The 26,042-nt window shown below is 38.8% G+C and overlaps 1 protein-coding gene across 1 annotated transcript in view; it reads right to left on the bottom strand.

Moving 5' to 3' along the window:
• Positions 1-798: 798 nt before the first annotated feature.
• The window catches only part of ANKRD55 (ankyrin repeat domain 55), a 148,493-nt gene continuing 123,249 nt past the window's right edge, over positions 799-26,042 (bottom strand). The window contains exons 10-11 of the mRNA XM_075183403.1: positions 21,262-21,363; positions 799-2,088 (exon numbers count right to left, since the gene is read on the bottom strand). Coding sequence (XP_075039504.1) covers positions 1,829-2,088; positions 21,262-21,363 — 362 coding nt within the window. The 3' untranslated portion in view covers positions 799-1,828. The remainder of the gene's footprint in view (positions 2,089-21,261; positions 21,364-26,042) is intronic.

Raw genomic sequence — 26,042 nt, 5'->3', positions numbered from 1 at the left:
CTATCAAGCAGCGTGTTGTGTCTGGCATGTTTGAAAGCAAACTCTCCTGAGTTTGCTCAATCGCAGCTTCATACATTTGAGAGTTGTATAGCTGCAGTGGCAAACAGTCGGGAGTTTGATCTCTGGTAATTTTGCAAATAGCGATTTTGACAGAAGTACGACTCTAGCGATTTTGCATGAAATCTCAACTTCATACATCTGCGAGTTTCAACTCTCCCGAGAAAATCGCTGGATTTGCAAAATTGGACCTTGATACATTTACCCCCTGGTGTAAATATATGGGTGATGATGACAGTCAGCAGCACTATGCAGCTTCTTCTGTTTTACCCCTCCAGCATCGCGGCTGATATATCACATTAATTATATGTTATATAGAAAATACGACTTTAGCATTTATTGACAACACTGTCAAGACACTATTCTCTCTTGTGTACATGATGTTTCATTACATTACATTGTGAACAAATAGATAATGTGACTTGCGCATTAACTGATAACATTGCCAAGTTGTATCTCTAAGAAATAATTAGGCACAAATTTACACATTTGTACACAGAAATTCTCTGGTTTGGAGTTGGGCATATCTGAGCCATGCGACACAACAGTGAGTATGCTTTTTTTGTAACACAGTCTTTCTGCATATATTTGGAACGCAAAATGTGATGAACTATAAATGAGGCTGTATATGCATACAATTTACTGCTTCACAACAATTTGGATTTAGTAATTAATGTTCATATCAGATCATATCAGATCAGATCACTAGATCATAATCGTTCATCATTACAGAGTACACACTAATGCGATGTCAGGCTGAACGATAATCGTCAGAAGAACCTGTAGTGTGTATCGAGTCCCCTTTATTGTGTCACAGAGATGATACTTCTTGGTGAAATATTAATCTGTGTCAAGAGGCACAGTGTCATAAATGAGGGCATAGTGTGATGAATGAGGATGCACAGTGTAATGGAGGGGGCACAGTGCGATGAAGAAGGGAGCACAGTGTGATGAAGGATTGGGCATAGTGTGATGAAGAAGAGTGCAGTGTGATGAAGGTGACTGCAGTGTGATAATAAAGGGAATAATAGGAGCAGGAACAGGGATAGATAGAGAGGATCAAGGAGTGTGGTAGAAGCAAGATAAGCAGGATATGTGGCACAGGGAAAAGCAGGTAGGGAGGGAGAGAGATGGATACCTGCAATGAAGATAGGGACACATGGGAACAGAGAAAGCAAACAAATAAGGGAAAGGTAAAAAGTAACATGGAAGATATAAGGGAGTTATTTTGGATAACCTTGCATCATTTATGTTTTATATTATAATAAATAGGGTTAAAATGCATCTAAAATTTTACTCTATCTAAATCCTAAACCTTTGGGGGGCCTCTCAGTCTCACCTGCATTGTCCAGGAGATCAGCTGCATGGCATTATAAATTTACTATATTAAGGACACTTCTAATTTTCCTTAATAATACACATTATTGTTCATTCTTTGCATATTTTCCTTTTTATTAGACACAATCGAAGCAAACAGTGAGTAAAAAAAAACATTTAATTTCATATATAATTGAATAATTTCTTTGCTTGTAAAGTTTCCTCTCCAACAATTTGTCATGTTTTTTGGCATGGAAGATCACAAAATAACAACTTATAAAAATGATTACCTCTTTTTTTAAAAAAATTAGCAAAAACCTAGTTCATGTTCATAATCCTCCATAAAGAATGTACAAATTACTCACATGATGCTTGTCTTACAAACCCTACACACAGTAGAACATACATAAAATACACAGCAGGAATCTCTGTAGTAATGGCTATTGATGTTTGACTAGTCATTAGTATCCAATTTGTTTGGGGATTTCATAAGGCTTTCTGTTGCATTGTGTCCCTTCTGACTTGGGATGGCAGGGAGAACGCGTGTTGTCCTTAGAGGCTCTCTTCTTAGGACCGGTAGGAAAGAATACAAAGAGTGACTCTGAGTTTTGGAGATGATTAACGGTGATAAATTATTACCAGTCCTTAAAGAATTTGAAGGCAAAGACATTGACTTCTTCACGCCAGGAAAGACTTGCCCAGATGGCAGCTGGACTGGAAATAAAATAAAATGAAAAAGGTAAATAGAGTTTAGCAGAATTATTAATTATACAGAATTAATTACAACCAGACAAATCTATTTTGTGTCCAACAATATTGTCAAAATATGTTCTAACACTTTGCCAGGTGTTGCTAGCCCTCTCAAGGCTCTCATCTGCATCAACTCTGTAATACTTTGTCTTACTGGTAATTTCGTACATGGCTTAATTGTTATCCTTAAAATTTGTTAGATCTGGCTCATTAAGTTATTTACTAACAAAGTTCCAAAGGGTCAGTAGCCCATAGCAATCAATCCAAAATTGCCTTTGATCGATCAAGGTTAAGCTAGACAAATAATGGAAATGTATTTATTGATATTATTGTTATTTATCTGCATTTTGTTAGTACATAATCCCCTGCAGCCACCGCCTTCCAATACTTGCTGTAGACACACAGGGCTTGAGTCATTAAGGAAAGTAAGGCAAAAAAAGGAGTAAATGTTCTCTGGGACAAACCATGTTAGAATGCTAGGGGTGCAAATTAGTTTATTATTTTGTACATAAGTAAAATAGTAGCTTTTTTTTCATCTAGCACACAAATACTTGATAGCTTTATTTTTACACTGAAATTTAAAGATGATCTAGGACATGCCCTACCCCAACTATCAATCTGTTCCCACATTTTAAATTTACCTCCCACTCCAATGTAACATGGTTTTGTCTATGTGCAGAGTTACTCCTTTTTTATGCTTTGCTCTCCTTAATCACTCAGGCCCACAATGCGTAAGGAACAAGGAAATTCTAAATTCTCCAATACCAGTGACGAAACCTGTGGCGGTCCAGGGGGTGTGGCCGCCATGGGCCCGAAAATAAGGGGAGCCTCGCAATGCTGGCATTCCCGCTCTCTGTGGCCCCTACAGGAGACTCCCCTCAGTCCTGAGGCCCTTCATCACCTGAGTCTACCATTCAGCTTGGAAAATAGCAGAGCAGAGTCCCCTTCTGAGCGGAGCATTCGCCATATGCACATGCTCAGAAGATAATACTCACTATTTTTCAGAGCAGAGAGGGTATCCAGGAGGTTACAGCAGTATTACCAGGCCCTTACCCAAACTTTGCTATGCGGCGAATAACTGTTTTGCCTCTGACTCCACCCTTCATAACTAACAGTTGATTTTACGGAGGGGTGTATGTTTAGAAAGTAGCCTAGATTGCAGAGTTATTAGTTATTAAAAATAAAATAATATCTATGATCAATTGGTGCTAAAATCTTTTTTAACCAATGTATATAAGACTAAATATTGTTCCGAAATACAAGCACTATATACAAAACAGTATCTTCACAAAGATGGTCTTTCTGTAGTGAATTACATTTTAATTACAGATCCACAGGATTAATTTTGTCAATTATTTTTTATATAACTGTCTATTATTTACAGATTGTTGGCAAGGCATTGGGCACCAGGTTTGGAAGGTTCGATCACAGCAAACTTGGTGCTATATGGTATATGGTATATTGCTATACATTGTACATTGATGTACATTGAATTTGCTAATTATGTTTTATTTAGGACAGGGATGCATTCACATTCCTTTAATCTTAAATACACTAGCAAATATCACTGATCACCAATGAATTATTTGGATATCACCCTCTCTATTGAAGAGACTTGTTAATATTACCAAAGGACAGCTTAAAAGATTAAAAAGAAAATGTTCTGCAAATGTCCTTTTTAAAATAATTTAATTAATAAAATACAATAATTATTGAGGCCTTTGAGGAGAAAAGCTACCAAAGATAATTATTACAGACAGTCTGTCAACTATATAGGGATTCTATTTTATCCCTTTACAAACTAAATCTTTGCAATCTCAAGATAATGTACCAGATAAATCTATAAGGCTGGCATCCCCGCTCTCCTGAGTCATTAAGGAGAACAAAGCAAAAAAAAAAGGAGTAACTTTGCACCTCTGCAAAACCATGTTGCATTGGAGGGGAAAGTAAATTTAAAATGTTGGGACAGATTTATAGTTGGGATAGATTATGTCCTAGATCAACTTTAAATTTCAGTGTAAAAACAAAGTTATCAAGTATTTGTGTGCTACATGACGAAAAAAAACATTATTTTCTTTATGTGCAAAATAATAATTTGCACCCCTTGCATTGTAACATGGTTTTGTCCAGGATCAAATTTACTCCTTTTTAGTGTTGCTCTCTTTAATGACTCAGGCCCATAGCCTTTATTTTAAATTATAATAGGTCTGTTTTACTAAATTAAAAGTATTAAGAAGAATTGTAATATATTGAAACTAGATCCTGTCCTTGTTTCATGTATAGCAAATCAACTTTAAAAGTATTGATTATAAAAAAATATTTAAAAAAGATAACCTCCAGAATACCTTAGCTCTAATTTTTTTTTAATGCTTAAATGGCCCTGAGATTTTCTTTTTTTTACTAAAACCATTTTCATTACCACCCAAACTAGTAGGAACCTTTAAATACGCAAAAGATACCAAGCATTAATTAATTTCAAATAGTCATATTAGATTCAGAGGTTCTAAGACAACATTTAAAATATTGATTTGTATTAAATGTCAAACCAGTTATGTCATTTACATGTTTGAATGTAAATGCAAAGTACAATACAGTAAGCATACTACTTGTCCTTTAATAAATATGTTTCTTGAACAAAGGAGCTTCTTAAAAAACAAACATCTAGAAGAGGCAGCTTTGCCAAAGGCAAGCTTTTCTGTATTTTTAATTTAAGATCTTTAGATCCAGAAGACCTCAGTGAGAATATAGATCTGAGAGACATCTAATCTGTGCTTCCTCTTTCAATCTTTTGTTTTTTTTCTCGCTTCTCAACATATTCAATTATATATTGGATTTTTGCTGTACTTTATGAGCACTTATCTTTATTTTTATTATACATAGGTTTAACAAGATTTGATGTACTCTACATAATGATTTATTGATGATGTATTTGAAATACACCCTCCATAAAGAAAACTTACTTGTTCATTAATTTTCTGTGTATAAGAATATTTATTCTAATAATCTGTCATTTTTAAAATAGAATGTTTTTAAAAATGTAAATGTAAACTTTATTGTATTTAATGGAGACATTATTTTTATGATTATAATGCATACCTCTCAACTGTCCAGATTAAGGCGGGACAGTCCCAATTTGAGGGCTTTGTTTTGATTGGGCCAAAATATTTGGTTTTATGTAGAAATCCATTCACTGCTGCTCTGTAAAGCAGAGTGATAGTGGACGGGTGCTGCATGCATTCAGCAATTATATGGTCTTTAAATCTGTTCCGATTTGAATAGCCGCAATGTTGGGAGGTATGATAATGTGTTTTGCATACACGAATTGATTTAATAAAGAGTCATGTGTAATAATTCAATCTTGTCCTTATTATACATGTAGTGGATGAGAAGCTCTGCAGTGTAAACAGATCAGGTTCTGGTACTTGGTAGACAGACTTCCACTGTGACATTTAGCTGTAAAAACAGAACTCCTTAGCAGCGCTATATGTATCAGATCTCTCTAAGACATTGCTTCTTGGACGTGACAGTACCTAATAGAGGTATTTCTGGATTGTGTGCTTATTAATGGATCTTATACATCTGATCAGATGAGCAATACGTACAGTCAGATCCATAAATATTGGGACATCGACACAATTCTCATATTTCTGATGGGTTTGTTTTGATTTTTCAGCCTAATGATGGCTTGCTTCACTGATAGTGACAGCTCTTTGGATCTCATATTGAGAGTCGACAGCAACAGATTCCAAATGCAAATGTCACACCTAGAATCAACTCCTGACCTTTTACCTGCTTAATTGATGATGAAATAATGAGGGAATAGCCCACACATAGCATGAGGGAATAGCCCCCCAATTTAATCTAATCCATATATTTGAGGTTTTTTTATATTTCATCTATTATTTTAAAATAAGTAACAAAATAATTAACTTGAATGCGTACGGTGCCTACAATGCGTATGAAATAGCTTTTGAGTCGATTGTCCCATTACTTTTGGTCCCTTTAAAAAGTAGGAGGCACATATAGAAACTGTTGTAATTCCTACACCGTTCACCTGATTTGGATGTAAATTCTCTCAAATTAAAGCTGAAAGTCTGCAGTTAGAGCACATCTTGTTAGTTTAATTTCGAATCCATTGTGGTGGTGTATAGAGCCCAAAACATGAGAATTGTGTCGATGTCCCAATATTTATGGACCTGACTGTATGTTTATAAAGATAAGGTAATATTACTGGTGAAATGCCCTGCTATCAAATTACATACATTGAGCCCAAGTCAAGTCACAAAGCAAAATTGGCATATTTTCCGTGTTTAAAAAGAGTATGCGACTTGTGTGTAGTTCCAAATGTATTCAAATCCAAACATTTCTTAAAATAAGTTATGATTTGAACAGGGGTAGAAATACGCTCTGTATATACAGTACGTACAGTGTGTAGACAACATACAGGCTGGATTATTTTTTAGGAGCAATTGCACTGTGGTTACTACATGTGCATTTACAATGAATTCAGTTTCAGAGTGCACATAATTTTTATATGATCGAAAATTAAAATAACAACTGGTAACAATATAATAACCAACCAACTACAAAAAAAACAATAACAAATGTAACTATATATGTAACTATATATTTTTTAATCTAATCCATATATTTGAGTTTTTTTTATATTTCATCTATTATTTTAAAATAAGTAACAAAATAAATAACTTGAATGCATACGGTGCATACAATGCGTATTGACAATAAATATTCCATGTGTGCAGTAGTTCTGTGCTAGCTACTAAGACGCATGCATGACAACAAAGTCAATGCTGTGCCAGTCATCACTATAAGCCGGCATTGACACCTGCCCTGTAGTAGGTGTAAAAGATACAGCTGAAAACATTCATACTAAAAACACAGGATTTGAATTAGCCCCATCCCAGTGAACACACCCTTACTGTACATGGCTTACGTTGGTCAACCCCTTTCCTGCCACCTTCCGCTTCTCAAGTCGTAAGTGTCAGATACGTGTGGATATGAATTCCAAGCGATTGAATGCAATTGTATAAGTTTAGTTTCTGGGCATGAGGAATCCACGCAAAATTATGCAAGAAACGTTATGCAAACAGGCATATGTCTGGACTTGAATCAGGCCCATTATGTTCTATAGACACGATAAGTATCACTGCTATGTGATACATTTTAATGATGGTTAGTGGTGCTACAGAATTGCTTAGCTGCTTGATATTATATCACTCTAATTTAGCAATCATTGTTTTGATAAACAAATGGGGTTTAATTATTAAGTCAGTACGTATGTATTTTTCTGTATTTACTGTGATATCAGTCCGTGGCTCTTTTATTTTCTTGGTTCTCCTTTGGTGGACTATCGGTATTACCTGTAGTTAAAATATAAGGTATATATGTCAGCGCTGTATAGAGATACTATTTAACTTTCTTATATATATAGTTACATGTTTGATCTATATTCTCCCTAAAACAGATGCTGGTTTGTTATGAGTCAGTTGGTAAAAAAGAAAGCAAAGCATCTGCATTGACAGATGCTAGTTGTCTGCCACAGGAGATCAATGTTCTACTGGGACATTTTGACCCAAATCTGCAGAAAAGCAGTTTAGAAACATACAAATATTCTTAGAATTATTGCAAGACTGCCTAAGTGTTCAGCAATGCCCCCTATTCTATCATACATGCAGCATTCTTCTCTAGACAGTGGATTAATATGTTTGTCGGTCATCATTCCAAAGACCTTTGGGTTGACAACTCTTAGGTATTGATGGCAATACCCTTGGAGCTCTGCTTACCATTGAGTGAGTGTGTTAAGCCTGTATCAGAATGGATACAACATTTATTCACAATGTTGATCAATAAATACAATATATTCTGGCCACAATTCAAGTATACAACAAACAAGTTAATGGCATAAAAAACTGTCAATACGCATAGTCCAATTGCTGGTTTCAATGTTAGACACATACCACCTACACAAATCTATGAGTCCAGGTGTGTTGTGGTAAAATCCCAATAAATGGTCAGTTCAACACCGGGTATACTAAACAGCTGACCCATGGATTGGCTAATAACACAGTCCAAAATCCAGTGTGTCCAGTCTCTAAAAGCATATCCTATTGATGTGGTACTGCATACATACTGAAAGGTGTTCCATTGCTGATAAAAACACAGTCACAGAGCGGTGCTCAACTTACATGTAGGATGTGGGCTAGATGCCGCAACTTTCCTGCTGGGTGATCCTCTTACCTCCCCTAATAAAGTTTTAGTACTTAGTTTTCTGTTCTCAGAAGTTATTTCTAGGTCTAAAAATTCCACCTTTTCCTTGATTGTAGTTGTGAACCTGAGATTTACTTTGTTGTTATTGATTTGGTTAATCATGCTAATCATTTAGTTGTCATGCTAGCTGTGAGAATACACCCACCTTCTGTTATTGGCACTGCTAATCCAGGAGGCACAGAGATTAAATGTGCTCCTGGTCTTCACCAGGGACCCCCGCAAGAAGGTTTGGAATTCGCAGCAGAGACATACAGGTCGCGGCCCTCCCAGGTAGCCACCAGAGAGGTGGAGAGGTAAGCAAGGTCGTACTATCCGGGTCATAACCGTGCAGGAAGATGAGAACCAATGGAGCAGACTGAGACAGAGTCAGGGAATGCCGAGGTCAAACCAGAAGATCCAAAATATACCAAAAAGGAGATTCCAAGAGCAGGGTCAGGAGAGCTGAGTCAAAAGCCAAAAGGTTGATCAGAATGCAGGAATGCAGATATAAGTGCTGGAGCAAAGGAGGACCTTAATACTCTGGCATCAGAATGGTGCCAGAGCCTCCTTTAAATAATGAATGATGGCCTCTCATTGGTGACAGCGGGATTGGCAGTCAGAATCAGCTGAGCCAAGCATCCCATTGCTTTGCAACGAGGACGAAGAGAACCTGCGCATGCTCCAGCGACCGTTGCCTAGCAATGGGACGCGATAGAGCAGCACAGGAAGGCGCCCAGCACTTCCTGACTGTGCAGGGACGGCGCCTGACATCTGTGAGGATGTCAACATCGCCCTTTCATATGACTACCACATCATCTATATACCATCCCCACATAATGATATTTTCAAGGAATAGGTTTTTGGCCCAGATGGTGTAGTTCTCCCAGTGTGCCACAAACAGGTTTCTGTACCTCAGGTCGAACTTCATTCCCATTGCGGTCCCGCAAACCTGTCTGTAGCACACTCCGTCGAACCAGAAATAACTATGGTCTAAAATAAATCAAATTGCTTCTATCAGGAAATCAATCTGTTGCACCTCAAGCAATGATTTACTTCACAAGATGTACTCCACGTGGGAGCAGCCTTTATCATGCTGATTTGAAGTATACAGCGATATCACATTGCATGTCATCATAATGTAATCATCTTCCCACTCTGTGCTGTCAAGTAAGCTAAGGACTTGCGTTATATCTCGTAAATAACTTTTCTGTGCGGTCACTAGTGGTTGGAAAAAGGAATAAATGTATTCTGACAAGTTTGTGGTAACGGACCCTATACCTGATACAATTGGTCTTCTAGGCAAATTGATTTACTACTGTAACAAATGCTCCACATGCAAGAATACAAACAGGCATACTACAAAACCTGTTTTACATCACATCAGAATGGAAGAACATTTAAGATTAAGGACAAAATTACATGTGAGACCAGAGGAGTGATTTATTTATTACAGTGTCCCCTTAACAAACAATATATAGGAAGAACATTAAGGAGTTTGAAAGTAAGACTGGGAGAACACTGTAGGAACATCAGAAACAAGTTCGAGAGCCATAGTCTATCAAAGTAAATCATAGACCACTGAACTGGACATCCAAGTCATCCAACTGGCAGACCATGATGAACTCCCAACTCTTGACTCTAACTTGGTGGACAAGACATAACATCCATACTAATGCCAGGAAACTTTGTCTGATCTTGCTCTAGATTCCGCAAAAAAGATATTTCTTCACTGCACTAAGTATTAAACCCCTATACAGTGATGAATTTCTTATTAATTTCATAAATGTGGGGAGGTGCTCCTAAACTATTATACTTGGCTATACACAAAGAGAAAAAGAACTAGTGTTGAAAGGGCACTCTTTTGTCAGAATTAATTTTCTAGATAATTATTGTATAAAAATATATAGCTTTATTAAAGTAAACATTAAAAAACACTTTTAAGCGAAATATTAAAAGTTGAAATAAGTAATGAATTTTCCAGATTTAAAGATCAGTTAAAAGGTTGTAAACTACCCTGCTGTCTTGCTGTTAAATTCTGGGTATCAAATTAGTATGCTGAAAAATGTATTAGTGTGCAGGTCTCTGTTTTAATCTGTACGAGTATTTTTTATATATTTCCTCTTTAATCTGGGTTAATACTCTGTACGTTAATACATTTGTGACAGGGTTAATAATTCTACATACAGTGTGTCCACAAGATTATAAACGGGACCACCCCCTGAGGGGACCCTGTTACTGTTTACAGACTTCTTAAGAACTAGATTATAAATTCAGTAACAATGTCTCACTCAGTTATGTTACTGGGTACAGGTAGCGTAATTTCAGCTATTAGTTGGTAAAAATAACTAGATTAAATATGCCCCTTAGAATGTATTCCTTATGGGTAAGTACCATCTATAATAAAGATGTATAGTGTCCCTCTAATAGCTTTTTTTTTACCATATCCCCCTTTCCACGTTACTAGATATAGATAACGACCTTTCAGCATTTAGTGGATAGAGTTAGTGTCACACTCCTGGTATCACAAACGGAACCCAATAGCCAAGTAGTTCTGAAATAAACAGGATATATTTTGATATATAAATAAATCTCAAGAGTCCAACAAGAAATGTCCAAAGTCTCAACAAGATAAAGGTCTTGTAGAAGTATCAAGGAATTGTAGTCCAAATCACAAGGGAGCAAGGTACTGTGGAAGCATCTGGATCAGACACAAACACAATACTCGAGCAAAGGCTTCATAACAGGAAGTGCCTTTTCTAGGCCAAAACAGGAAATGAGATCCAAGATGGAATCTGCATGAGACAGTCCCGGCCATCTTGGATAAGGGCTATTGTAAGGGCAAGTTCATAACAGAGATCCAAGATGGAAACTTCATAAGACAATCACGGCCATCTTGAATGGGGGCAAATCTAAGGGCAAGTACATAACAGTTAGTTATGTAGGGGATGCCCCCTAGTAATCGCTCATTATGAGTGAGTGACTATAATAAGTAGTATCAGTATTTCCATATAGTGTCCCTTTGATAACTGCTACTAATACATCCGCTATATTGCTAAGTGAGCTGTCTGTATATCAAGGAATCTAGGTCTCTTATTAAGCATAACTTATCCCTCGGACTTAATCAGCTAACAAGTATTATTAATAAAGCATTAACAGCAAGCTCAGCTAACGCTAACGCGCGTTTCGCTTATGAGCTTTTACAAGGCAAACCTAGATTCTGGACACCTTTTACACTAGCAGTAGGCTTGAAAATTATTCTCCCATTATAAGAATGGCAGTCTATACTGTTCACATTGACAGGAAGTCCATGTATTCACCCCTTACTAAAAGCAAGTGGCTATTGAAGTAATCCTTCTTCTAGTAAGGCAAAAGTAATGATAATTTAGCAGTTTTCATTTATTCTTTTTTCTTAAATCCCATTTGATTCATAGTAATAGCCTCAACATGATATAGAGGTGAAAATAAATTAATTATATACATCTTATTCAGCTAGTACAGAACTGACTTGGGGCGTAGGCTTGCAGTAGCAAAGTCTGGTAGAAACTGTGGCAAATAGATAGTAAAAGTTAAGCCTGTCTGAGAGCCTCTCTCACCAGTGGTTGTTTTTCAATTTGTGTCAATTTTTAAACTGCCAAAATTTCTGTACTTGTGGAAATATAATAACATTCCTAAGAGAACTATCTGCAGGCACAATATAATGTCAGGTTACGTATCTATAGTCAGTCTTGCTTCAGAAAGGATGCATGCACCAGTAATCATGCCTAATAGATGATAGTCTGCCAAGCCAGGACTAGCCCTCTGAGGAAGCCGCTTTCCAAATCCGGCTAACCGTTTTTCACATAATTAACTAACCCATAAGCTCTTCCAAACTGAAGCACATGTCCATTGTTTCTTAAGTAAGGTCCCTATTGTCTTAAACCCATATCACCTGGCAATGAGCAGAAACTCCTTCCCTACCCCTGGAAATAAGCATTGCCAATGTATTGTGGTTCTGAGCCATGTATCAACATTGTGTGATTTGGGGGGAGGCATAATCACATAACCCTGGGGATAAAGAGGTATGATTGGCAGTATTGCCTGAAGGGCAACTCTATGGACTATGGAAAAAGAATCTTTGAAACTCTCCATCTTCTCTGTTCATAGTAAAACCTGATAACTATCTGTCCAAAAGCGGGGATCAGCAGCAAGGCAAAGACTTCCACAGCCATTGCAGCCTAATGAATGGAATTGTACTCAGGTACCAGGGGTAGCTCTCTCATGTATGCATTTATCTACATGTGAACTGCTGTGCTTTGTGGTTGTTAATGCATTATCTGGTTAAACAGGTCAAGGTCTGGAGCAGTAGAAGACAACAGAATCATTTAAGGAAGCCAGAGCTCAGGGCAGGTAGAGATACGTATGCAAATCCCATTAACAAGTCAAAGGTCAGGAGTGCGGAAGACAACAAACCGGGTCAAACACTGATAACAGAGACAGGTCAGGATACAAGGCACACTAGGTCAAGCTGAAACAGAACCTGTGTATCTTCGGATTCTTCATGGCAGTCTGGAACTCCAGGATGGTCTCTCATTTGCTCCTAGTACAAATCCCAATTTGTTTGACCTATATACTGAACTAAACAGATATATTAGAACCTTATGTCGCCAAAGGTTTTTTGCATCTAAAAATCTGAATAGGAAATGTACAGAGGGTTCCCCCATATGTCTAGATAGACGTGATGATAGGGGGTTAGAAATCCTAGAGGATCTGTGGAGAGATAATAATGTTTTGGATACAACAAACTGTGATCTTGTAGCCCTTTATGATGTTAACAATAAGTTAAGTACTAACAAATTTAAGAATAAGTCTGAATTCTATCCCGTTCATCATAGGAGTCCATCTATACAATTATTTTATAAAAAAACATTGGATGAGTTTAAGACATTGTGTAGCAAGTCCCTTGGGAGAGATTTAGGGAGAAATAATTTATCTTTACAAGAAAGAAAGGCTCTATTCTCCCTACAAAATGATGTCTCAGTGGTTATTAAACCGGCGGACAAGGGAGGAGGAGTCGTAATTCTGGATAGAGAGGACTACTATACAGAAGCTCTTAGGCAACTTCAAGATGCCAAGTTCTATAGAACCTTAGATAAAGACCCCACTATTTCTTATATAAAAGAATTTGAGATTCTGTTGAGTCAAGGATTATCGGAAGGTGTTATTACTAAGGATGTTCATAACTTTCTTTTTATGCATCACCCCATTACACCGGTGTTTTATTATTTACCCAAGATTCACAAATCCCTCACTACACCCCCCGGGCGTCCCATTATCTCTGGTATTGGTTCCCTCACATCTAATTTGTCTTATTACGTGGATCACTATCTTCAGGATTGCGTTGTCTCGCAGAGATCTTACCTACGAGATACCATGCACTTTTTGAATTTGATTCAGAATATAATCTGGCGTCCAGGTTGGGGGTTCCTGACACTGGACGTTCAATCATTGTATACACATATTCCCCATCAGAGTGGGGCACAGGCAGTTAAGGAAGCTTTGACTAAGAAAGGTGAGATCTCTGGGAGACATCTTGATTTCATTATTGATGCGATTTTATTCATTCTTACGCACAATTATTTTTTGTTTGAATCAGTGTATTACTTACAAATACTTGGGACGGCCATGGGCACCAGGTTTGCCCCTAGCTTCGCCAACATTTATATGGGGGCGTTGGAGGATGACCTCATTTGGGGTGGCCCCTATGGGGCGAACCTGGTGCTCTATGGCCGTTACATAGACGATTTATTTATTATTTGGGATGGAGGTGCTCAATTGGCCTCAGAATTTGTTTCTTTTCTTAACACTAACACTTATAATTTATTTTTCACTCATCAGTTTAGTTGTTCCACTGCAAACTTCCTGGATATTACCCTTACGATAGAGGAAACTAGTAATAGAATTATTTCCAATAATTATAATAAGCCTGTGGATTCTAATACGTATCTACATTTCAAAAGCGGCCATTATAAACCGTGGATCAGAAATATCCCCAAGGGACAATTATGTAGGATTAAAAGGAATTGTACTCTTGAGAATGACTATGAAACACAGGCCAATAAAATGCAATTGGAATTTTCTGAAAGAGGATATCCGTCAGATCTGTTAGAAGAAGCCAAAGAGCATGCTTCTAAATTAAAACAAAGTGATTTATTAGTTTCAAAGAATAAAACTCAATCTGATAACTCTACTAAATCAAAAGGTTTTGATAATTCTCTCATTTACATTTCAAAATATAACAATAAATCTCATCTGATCAAACGGATTATAACTAACAACTATAAAATCCTGCATCAGGATAATATTTTGAGCAATGTTCTGGATGAAACTCCAATAGTAGTGTACAAGAAAAATAATAACCTAAAAAACTTACTAGCACCAAGTGTTTTGAGATCTAATAGAAATAATAAAAATGATCAAATAGAAAATGGAAAGAAGAACGCCCAATCCTGGTTACCATCTAAAAAACCAGGATGTTATGGTTGTAATAAGAATGTTTGTTTAACATGTGACTTTATTCAGAAAGCAGTCACTAATATTAGGTCTACAGTGAATAAATTGGTTTTTCCTATCTCACAATACATTAACTGTGAGACAACTTTTGTCATCTACGTGCTGGAGTGCCCTTGTGGACTCCAGTACGTGGGCCGCACCACTCGCTCTCTGAAAAGTCGTTTCAGAGAGCATAGGCAAAATGTTATGAAGGGCTACATGAAACACAGTGTTTCTAGGCATTTCTCGGAAGCTCATGGTAATAATCCGAAGGGTTTGAAGATAACTGGAATAGAAAGATTTTGTCCTACAGATAGGGGGGGGGATCGTTATAGGAAATTGTGTAAAAGCGAGGTATCATGGATTTTTAAATTACAAACACTACACCCAGAAGGTTTGAATGAAACCTTGGAATTTAACGACTGGGATATTTAGATTTTAATTTATGTATTTATTTTTATATATATTTTTTAATTTAATTTAGTTTACCTATTATATTCTTTTTGGTGTTATTATTATGATTTATATTTTGTTAGTTTTTGATTATCCTTATGTACGGATTCATATATATGTACTAAAGATCAGATAGTGTTATGCACTTTATAAGTGCATTAATGGACATTTGTACCTTTAAGACCTTAAAGATCTGAACAGATGAATGTAATTAAATGAAGGAATACTCCCTATAAGAAGGGCAACTATCCAGATGGAATAATACTGCTTGAAAAAGTCTGTTCATCAGACGAAACGCGTCGCCTTGTTTTATGTTGCCTACCACTATCTGAGTGCCTGAGTAATTTGATTGCTATTACCAAGCCTGAAACGCTATTATTATTGGGACCTATCATCCACACGTCATTTGTGTGTCTGGATCCGGATTTGGTGCGCACCGAAGGAACTGCTGTATGTTTTTTATCCTGACCCGCTTTCTGGTAAGGTGGTCAATCTTTGCCATTGCTGACAGACACTCATCATCAGCCGATTTGGATCCCCAGAGGTATGTGGTCTTTTGATTATATAGAGCCACTGAAGCGGAAAGAAGCTGCACCTCTGTTGGACGCTTAACATACATAGTATGGTTCGATATACGGAATTGTTATTGAATTTCAGTCGCGGTTGCGACAGATTTTATTTTACTGATGATTTATAAGATTCAAATTCTCTTCATCTGTCTATTTACCGGATATTATTCATATTAGATCCACAATAACGGAACTGTTTTTATTCTTGGAGACATGTGGTATTTGATTGCCAATAGCCGCTGAAGCACTAATAAGCGGTGCCTCTATTTGATGTTTCACACACAAAGTGTGGTTCTCTCTATATATAGGATCATATTTGTTTTATAACAGTGACTGTGACAAGAGATTCCACTTTCTGGATAATTAACAGCATTTTCATTATTCCCTTGCACTGTTTGATGACTGGATAACATCTATATTTGATCCTTATAAGGACAGTTTTCTGAAGATCTAAACTCCATCAAGAAACATCATTTGCATGTACATGTAATAGTTCAATTTCAACTGTATTTATATATTTGAAGAGCTAAAAGGGAAAAACAATTTCTCTGCCTTCCTTATTTCCTGCAGGATCCAATTAAATCTGGATATTCCAACTATATTTACCAGCTGGTGATAAATAGGTGTATTGGGTTGCATCGCAATATATGCATGTATATACATGATTATGAGGTCATGTGATCTGTTTTTTATTGAGATTTATTTATTTTTATCTTTACATTTTTATTTTTGTTTCTTAGAAAAGCTAGTGTATACATAGTATATGTTCCACCGTAACTCTGTGGTTGTCAGTATGTGATACATGTATTTTACACAGCTGTTTGACATTTTTTATTAAAAACCTATTAGGTACTTCTGCGCAACTCTCCTTTTTCCCTTTTGTATGCTTTGTTGGGAGGGTTAACACTACCTCCTTTTGAGAGCTGCTGCATTTGTTACCTGGTCAGAAATTGTGTTCTTCTTCCTATACCTGTGATATTCATATTAGCGCCAGAGATTTCTTTCGTTCTGTTGTTGATCCCTGGAGATGCCTCACTTTATAGACAGCGTTAACTGTGTTTCGTAACTAGAACCCCTGCTTCTATTATCTGGTTATCCAATGATTATAGCCTTTTTGGTAGATTTTGCTGTAATAAAGTATTTTCTTATGCTTCATAGATATAGGGAGGGAATTAGGACAACAGATAAGCTCAAGGGAGCGCTGCACTGGTCTGGGGGTTAGTTGTGGTAATCACTGAGACACTCTCAGTCATTGGGAGCATGGCAAAAGGACAAGACTGATCCAATATGACTGACCCAACATTGTGACAGAAGCAAAACATTTAGGAACTGAAACCTGGGAAAGAGACCACTCCTTCAATTTTCACACATCTGAAAGTTAAGAAAGCTAACAACAGTCTTTTCTTGAGAACACAGAAAATGTGTGATAATATTAAAAGCTTGCCATTATTAAGGGTCATTCAGTAACCACAGAGTATGCAGATGGCGGAATAAAAGAACACTTACTCAGGAGCCAATTTATCTAAGGACAATAAGTCCTATTTCTGGTGAAAATGGGTGGTTCCTGTCACCTATGTTAAGGGCAGAGTAGCGTGAGATCCTCAACTGCTAGAACTGCTTCTGGAAATATTCACCTTTAGCAGACCCCTTTCTGAGGAACTTGATGCATTCCACAGTACTCGGTTTAGCCCAGGACTTAAGCTTGGGTAGTAGCAGTTGTTGATCTGGCACTTATCCAGTAGAGAGGACAAAGCAACCAGGATGTTAACAGCACAAGTCAGAGCCAGACCATCAGGGATTAATGTAGGGCAATCTGGCACTTGCCTGGTGGAGAAGACAGCTCACAGTAAGAGGTAATGAGCAACCAGAATGTTGGCGGCAGGACTCAGAGCCAGACAGGCAGGGGTAAATACACAGTAATAAACAGGCCAAGGTCTGTAGCAGGAGAAGACAGCAGAATCCTTTAAGCAAGCCAGAGCTCAGGGCAGGTAGAGATACGTATGCAGATCCCATTAACAAGTCAAAGGTCAGGAGTGTGAAAGACAGCAAAATCCACTAAACAAACCGGGTCAAACACTAGTAACAGAACAGGTCAGGATACAAGGCACACTAGGTCACGCTGAAACTATCACCACCATTGGTATACTGCCAAGAAAAGGTTTATAAAGGGTGCAGCACCAATCAGTAACTGCAGGATAATTAGCTGCAAGGGTGTGGTAAGTAGTAGTACAGACTGTGAGCTGAAGAGAAGCTTGTTACCTAGCAACCAGCTACAACAGTGAACAGCAGGATGGATCCTACACATGATTACAGCAGATCACACAACAGGAGAGACCCTATTTCTTAAAACCCTACTAAGAAATCTCCTATTTGAGTGAGGGTGCAAAGTAAAGCTCCTCCAAGTTAAGACATGCGAGAATCCAAATAAGCGGCAGCAGTTGCACAAAGGTAACATATGACAAAACAAAATGGTGTTTGCGCACATTTTTGTTTATTTTCTAGAAAGTGTGCTATCTCCTTGTGATCTCCGCTGCCTCCTTGGTGATAGCAGCTGCTGCCGAACATAAGGAACAACTGTCCTGGCTCTGTTTCCAGCAGCGACCGTGACCCTAAAGACAACCACTGGGTTATGCATCAAAATGACGGATAACCACTAGAGCTCCTGTGCAGCACAAAAGCAAAAGCCTCATCTAGAACCAGATGAGGAAGTTAAATAAGTTCAGTTAACATAAAAGGTGAAGTACAGTTACTGGTGACAAGATTTCTACTGTGACTGTATCTGGTTTTGTGTCTCAACATTTTACTTTCTCTAGTTCCAACTGTGCCGGACTGAAATGCCAGTCACCAATAACTGCTTTACAATAACTGCTGTTGCCTTACCATGGCCACATGTATTGTCCCTACTAGCAGCTACAATTGTTAATCCTCTACCTTATGTTTCAAATGCTCCCCACAGTTGTTAGACTGTAAGCTCATGTGGACAGGGCTATCTTTACCTTCTGTTTTATGTCACTGTATGTCAATGGTTTGTGTCATGGTCTCCTCAGTGTACAGTGCTGAGTAATATGCCAACACTTTATAAATAAAAGATAATAATAATATTATGCTTAGAGTTAGATAATCTGTTTCATTTTAGGTAATACGATAATGTTTAATGTGCTATGTAAGTGTACATGAAAAACAAAGATTTCCTCTACCTGAGGGCCCTGTCGACAAACTGCAGGGACTCAATGTGAGTTAGTGATTCTGCTATATACAGCTTGACAGGCAGTAGAGTGCAAAATGCAATCTGACTTTCACTTTGAGTCTCAGCATTTGCATACAAGAGATTTTTTACAGAAACTACTGCAATTTTCTCTGTGAACTTGGCAGTATGTAAAACAAGTGTGGGTGGCAGACACACAGACTAAACAGCCAACATATTACTTAACAAATGTTCCCATGCTTCTGTATCGCATTTACCCATATTCAATGCATGTTTATAGAAATAATTAAATTATACAGAACAACTGTATTACATTATACAACATTGTATTTCAAAATATATCTTACTTATGGTTTTCCTCATTCAAGTACTGTATGACAGAGCAATAACCTACTATTTTCAATTACTTGGGTTAAAAAATTAGGAGTTCAAAACATCAGCAACATCACAGTGTACGGATGACTTCATGTATTCTGAGAATAAGAAACATGAAACCAGGGGAGGACTGGCAGATTTTAGCCCCGGAGCCAAGACTCGACTCAGCAGTCTATTATGTATTTTAAACAATAAAGATTGCAGGTGGCCCAGTCCAAGGTAGCCCAGATGCCGCCCTGACCCCCCAGCCCAGCCTGCCCCTGCATGAAACAAAATATGGGTACAGGCACATTTCAAAATTATTATGAAGACCACAATATTTCTATTAACTCCCTTAGTGATATATTTATTTTGTCCTGTATCTACAATGTACATAGCAAGTCAATACTTTTTATATAATACTCACTCTTCTAAGAATATGAGCAACAATACAACTTGAAATGTAATTAGAAAGAGTACGGAAACATCCTGGATTCCAGTTTAAGGATGGATATTGCACCAGGAAGCAGGATTTCCTGAGCCCATTGTAAAAGACATATTTTTTTTTTCTTCCTAATAATAATTTTGATGTTTTGCTTGACCCTAAAAAGTACCTTTCCATTTTATGTTAAAAATCTTGTATTAATCAAAACATGTTTGTCCTGTAATTCTGCATAATAACATTGTGACCTTGAGTAACATTATTTATGTAAAGCTGAAACAATGCAAAAAGGGGGATATACTGCAGTGTTATCTTTTGGCTAAGGTTATTAATTCACAAAATAATGCAAAACGTGGTATATTTCAGTTCATTACTAAGTGGCCTATTTACCAAGCCTAAAACCATGTGGAATTCTGCATGGTTTAGGCATACTTGCCAACTCTCCCGGAATGTCAGGGAGACTCCCACATTTCGCGTGAGTCTCACGGACTCCAGAGTGTGGCAATCCCCCGGATCTGCCCACTTCCTAGTGAAGTGGGCAGAATTAGGTCCAAAATGCCGCAAGTTACCGGGAATCGCGGTGTTAGGCCCCGTCCCACGTTGTAAAATGATGTGTTTTGCGTCATTACGTCACAGGGGTGGGGCCAAAATGACGCAATTTTCAGAGCCCCGCCCCCTGCACGCCTACCTTCCCCGACAGGCTCCCGGATCATACTTGCCATAAGTTGGCAAGTATGGGTTTAGGCAACATTTACGAAAAGCCTAACGCAGAAGACATAAGAGACAGAACCTGTGTATCTTCGGATCCTTCATGACAGTCTGGAACTCCAGAGTGGACCCCTGTAGATGCCTCAATTTATAGACAGCGTTAACTGTGTTTGAATTTCGTAACTAGAACCCCTGCTTCTATTACTAACAAATCCTGTGATGCCACTCTTGCTAGGCTGGTGTTCTCCTATTTAAGGACACTGATCTTGGGTTATTGCACAATGATGATCTAAATTTGGATGCCGGTCACAAACTAGTGAGCCCTATTACTTATTGTTTGCTTGATGCTTGTGCATATTGTAAACATTCAAGTGAAAAACATTAACTGGTGACAATATTCTTAGGTACACTGGCGTATTAGTGTATTTGCTGGTGAGAGCTAAAATGAAACTACTCCACATAAAAAAATATCATCTCATCAGCTACTTTTAATTTCCATATATAAAAATATTAAATAGGAGAAATGAAAGTGAGAAAATTAAATTTGTAACCTTTTTTGCAACATATGCACCATTTCAGATATGAGAAGGAAATGTAACTTATATACATACTTTTCTTAACACAGTGATCCGGTATCGGGGCCAAGTTATTTCGCGTTAGATGGAATTCTCTCATTCTCGGTGTTTCCTGGGATAAATGGGGTGAATTAAGACCTGGAAATAATGAAAAATGTTATTGAAAGTGAATTACATACTAAATACTAAAGGCTCGTTAACAATTACTCACTGGGAATATCAAGTCAAACAGTGTAAATTGTTTTGACGAAACTTGCACATTTCTGTACTGCACCAAAAATGTATTGGTTTATAGATTTTACATATTATAGACTTGGTACAGTAAGGGTGTCTACTTGTGTGACATTATAAGGAGGCGTAACCTCTTGCTGGTTCTGGACGGTTAGCACAAAGATACGCAATTATGATGACTATGAACACTATCTAGTCACTTTTGATTGGTTAATTAAGTATCGTCCACTCTAGCTGATTTATAAATCATTAGCATTGCTGATATGTTGAGCCTGATTCCTGTTTGGATGCAAGTACATAATTGCTCTGAGCCTGCTCAGAAATGGACCTTACGCCAATGGATGCAAGTCATGTTTGAACGACTTGAAGGATAAACATATTGCATCTTCATTAACACACAGTCCATTGTGTAATCTGGTCCAATGAACCAATAATATATCATACTGTTATAGGGAAGGGTGTGTGTAACAATATAAAAACAGTCTGAGGTCCCTGTTGTTCTCTTACCTTACATAGTAGTGGTGGTGGGTAGTGGAGCATGATGCTGGTGCTGCAGAGCTCAGTAACTGATAACCATTGTCCGCTCTCTTCTCATACAAACGCTGCAATCCCTAGGTCTTCAAGACACTGTCCTATCCTGGTTCTCATCCTACCTTTCTAATCGCTCTTTCACTGTTAATTTCTCTGGGGCCACCTCTGCTCCGCTTCCCCTATCAGTTGGAGTACCACAAGGCTCAGTACTAGGTCCTCTGCTGATCTCTATCTATACCGCTTCTCTTCGAAATCTAATAAGCTCCTTTGGATTTCAGTATCATTTCTATGCGGATGATACCCAAATTTATCTATCCTCTCCTGATCTCTCGACATCTGTGTTGTCCCGTGTAACTGACTGTCTTTCTGCCATTTCATCTTGAATGTCCTCTCGTCAACTCAAACTCAATCTTTCTAAAACAGAGTTAATAATATTCCCACCCACCAACAAGAGCATATCCTGACATTTCTATTTTTGTTGATAACATGACCTTAAACCCCACCTCTCAAGCTCGCTGCCTAGGAGTGATCTTTGACTCAGAACTATCCTTTGTTTCTCACATCAACTATATCTAAATCATGTTATGTACATCTAAAAAACATTTGCCGAATATGCACATATCTTCAGGGCCGGTGCTAGGGTCCACGGCGCCCTAGGCATTTTTAAAAAAAGCGGCGCCCCCCCCGCAAAAATCGCTGCCCCCCCCCCCCGCAAAAATCGCCGCCCTCCTCCCTCCTCTCCTTACCTTGTCTCACCACCGCCGCCTCTCTGCTCCGTCTCCTCCCCTCCACTCACTGACACTAGTAAGTGGAGGGGAGGAGACGGAGCAGAGAGGCGGCTGTGGTGACAAAATAGCCTCTTCCCCCCCTCCCCGTGCATCTGAATGCTGTGCGGCGGCCGTGACAGGTATGGTCAGCGGTCGCCGCACAGTTTTAAAGTATTTTAGAATTCTGTGGCGCCCTCCAGAGCCCGACGCCCTAGGCAAGTGCCTAACCTTGCCTAATGGGAGCGCCGGGCCTGCATATCTTACACAAGACACTGCAAAAACTTAGTTCATGCACTTATCATCTCCCGCATTGATCTATTTTGCACAATCTATTTTGCACAATCTATTTTGCATGCAGCGGCAAGATTGATTTTCCATGCAAATCGCTATTCCTCTGCTCAATCACTCTGTATATCTCTACACTGGTTGTCTGTTTTCTACCAAATCCAGTATAAAATACTTTTACTAACCTTCAAGGCCATCAACAAAGCTGCACCAACATACATTTCCTCTCTTATCTCAAAATATCTCCCAAGTCGGCAACTCCGTTCTGCAGAAGATCTGTGTCTCTCATCCACCCTCATTACGTCCTCCCATTTCCGGTTACAGGACTTTTTTCGGGCTGCACCCACTCTATGGAATTCACTCCCTCACACAATAAGACTCTCCTCTGGTCTACAAACTTTCAAGCGTTCTCTGAAAACCCACCACTTCAGACAAGATTATAATATTCCTCAACCACCCTCACTACATTATAGAGATGGGCGGGTCCGGTTCCCCAAGAACCAAACTCACCCGAACTTTGGGTATCTGAGTACCGAGCTGAGTAGCTCGGTACTCTCCCGCCCGTTCCGAATCCAAATCGAGGCCGAACGTCATCGTGACGTCGTCAGATCTCGGGGCTCGGTTCTCGCGATACTTCAACATTATAAATACACGCCTCCACAGCAATCCATCGCCATTTGACAGAGGGAGAGAACAGGGTGTAGTCACAGGCTGATTAGAGCAGGGACAGAGAATCCAATATTCTTCTTGCAATTGCTCTAACAAAAATCGCTAGAGAAGAGAGGAGGATAGAGGTTTATTATTTTTTGTTAATATTTGGCACTCGTCAGTGCTTTTGGGGTGTCCCCCATAATTGTGCATAAATATTTTTGGCTGTCAAAAGTCATATCTGTCAGCAGTATCTACCAACTAATTGTTAGCACTCCTCAGTGCTTTTGGGGTGTCCCCCATAATTGGGCATAAATATTTTTGGCTGTCAAAAGTCATATCTGTCAGCAGTATCTACCAACTAATTTTTAGCACTCCTCAGTGCTTTTGGGGTGTCCCCCATAATTGTGCATAAATATTTCTGGCTGTCAAAAGTCATATCTGTCAGCAGTATCTACCAACTAATTTTTAGCACTCCCCAGTGCGTTTGGGGTGTCCTCCCTAATTGTGCATAAATATTTCTGGCTGTCAAAAGTCATATCTGTCAGCAGTATCCACCAACTAATTTTTAGCACTCCTCAGTGCTTTTGGGGTGTCCTCCCTAATTGTGCATAAATATTTCTGGCTGTCAAAAGTCATATCTGTCAGCAGTATCTACCAACTAATTTTTAGCACTCCCCAGTGCTTTTGGGGTGTCCTCCCTAATTGTGCATAAATATTTCTGGCTGTCAAAAGTCATATCTGTCAGCAGTATCTACCAACTAATTTTTAGCACTCCCCAGTGCTTTGCGCTCAGAATAGATTCAAAGCAGTCCACATATGATCAGAATGAGCAACCAGGTTCTGTCACCAGTCCTGATGTTAGTGTTCCCTGTACGTCATCTGGCCAAGGCGATGTCAAACAACAGAGTGTTTTCAAATCAGTGCAAAAAATGAAAACCCCCAAAAAAATTTACTGTATTGAAGCGAAAAAGAAGTGTAAATCAGCAAAAGTTAAGTGCCGATAAAAAAAAAATTGCAAACATGCCATTCTACACACGCAGTGGCAAAGAGAGACTGAGGCCTTCACCTTTGGCTATTAGTGGCAGATCCCAAAAAGTTACCCAGCCTACAATTGGTGCACAACTACTGTTACGCGTCAAAGCCGTGCTGCAAGATAACAGTAAGGCATTAGAGGAGAATGTTTGCTGATTCACAAATGACAACAATCCCTGTGGAGAGTCCATCCAACAGTGGGATGTCTAATCGTGAGCATTCTGCTGATGTGTGCCTTAATAGCCCGAGTGTAGCCAGTGATACCCAAATTGAGGATGCCACTTTGGCATTAGAAGAGGATGAGAGGGAGATTTGTGTAGGCGACGAGGGCGCTAATGAGGATGTTGATGAGGATGAGGTTGTTTGTGTAAGTCCTGCACCAGTGGCAGCAGTTCTGGCACGTGACAAGAAAAAGGCCATTGTCATGCCTGGGCATAAAACAAAAAAATCCACTTCTTATGTGTGGAATTATTTCTACCCAAATCCAGACAACAATTGTATAGCCATTTGTAGTGTATGTCAAGCCACAGTCAGTCGAGGGAGGGACCTTAAGCATCTTGGAACCTAGTCTATGTTACGCCATTTAACGAGAGTTCATGGCAAAGTGTTGGGAAAAGCTGAAAGTTCTTCCCAAAAAAATACAAGCACTCCATCATCAGCTAAGACCCTCCGCTCACCGACATCCCGACGGCTACAAAATACACCCACCACACCATCCTCATCAATATCCTCAGTAGCGCTCGGAGTTAGCCCGGCATCCCACTTAAGGCTGGATGACTCCTGCACTATTATTGATTCCTCTGAAGAAAGCGTTAGTCCCACTGCTGCTGCTGTTGCTGCTGCTGGGGGTGAATCGTCATCGCAGAGGCAGGTCAAGAAAATGAGCAGTCCTACATTTCAGCAATTAACTGTGAAACAATCATTTGCAAGGGGGAAGCAAATATGACAGCAGTCACCCAGTCGCCAAGCGAATCACAGACGCCATGGCTGCAATGTTAGTGTTAGATCTGCGTCCAATCTCCACAATAAACACAGCTGGTTTTTCACAGTTAATTTAGGTTTTGTGTCCGCGTTACAGAATTCCATCGCGACACCATTTCTCCCGTAAAGCAATTCCACAACTATACCAAAAAGTGTGTAAAAATGTAGAGATTGCGCTGAAAAATGCCATTCTGCCCACTGTCCACTTAACCACAGATATGTGGACAAGTGGAAGTGGCCAAACCAAAGACTATATGACTGTGACAGCCCACTGGGTTGGTCATTCACCTTCACCAGCAGGAACAGCAGCAGCATGTACACCACTACGTAACATTTGTC

This window comes from Mixophyes fleayi, chromosome 1, assembly GCF_038048845.1.
Source record: "Mixophyes fleayi isolate aMixFle1 chromosome 1, aMixFle1.hap1, whole genome shotgun sequence".
NCBI lineage: Eukaryota > Metazoa > Chordata > Amphibia > Anura > Limnodynastidae > Mixophyes > Mixophyes fleayi.
The sequence above is the reverse complement of the archived record's forward strand: the minus strand, read 5'-3'. Positions and strand labels throughout refer to the sequence as shown.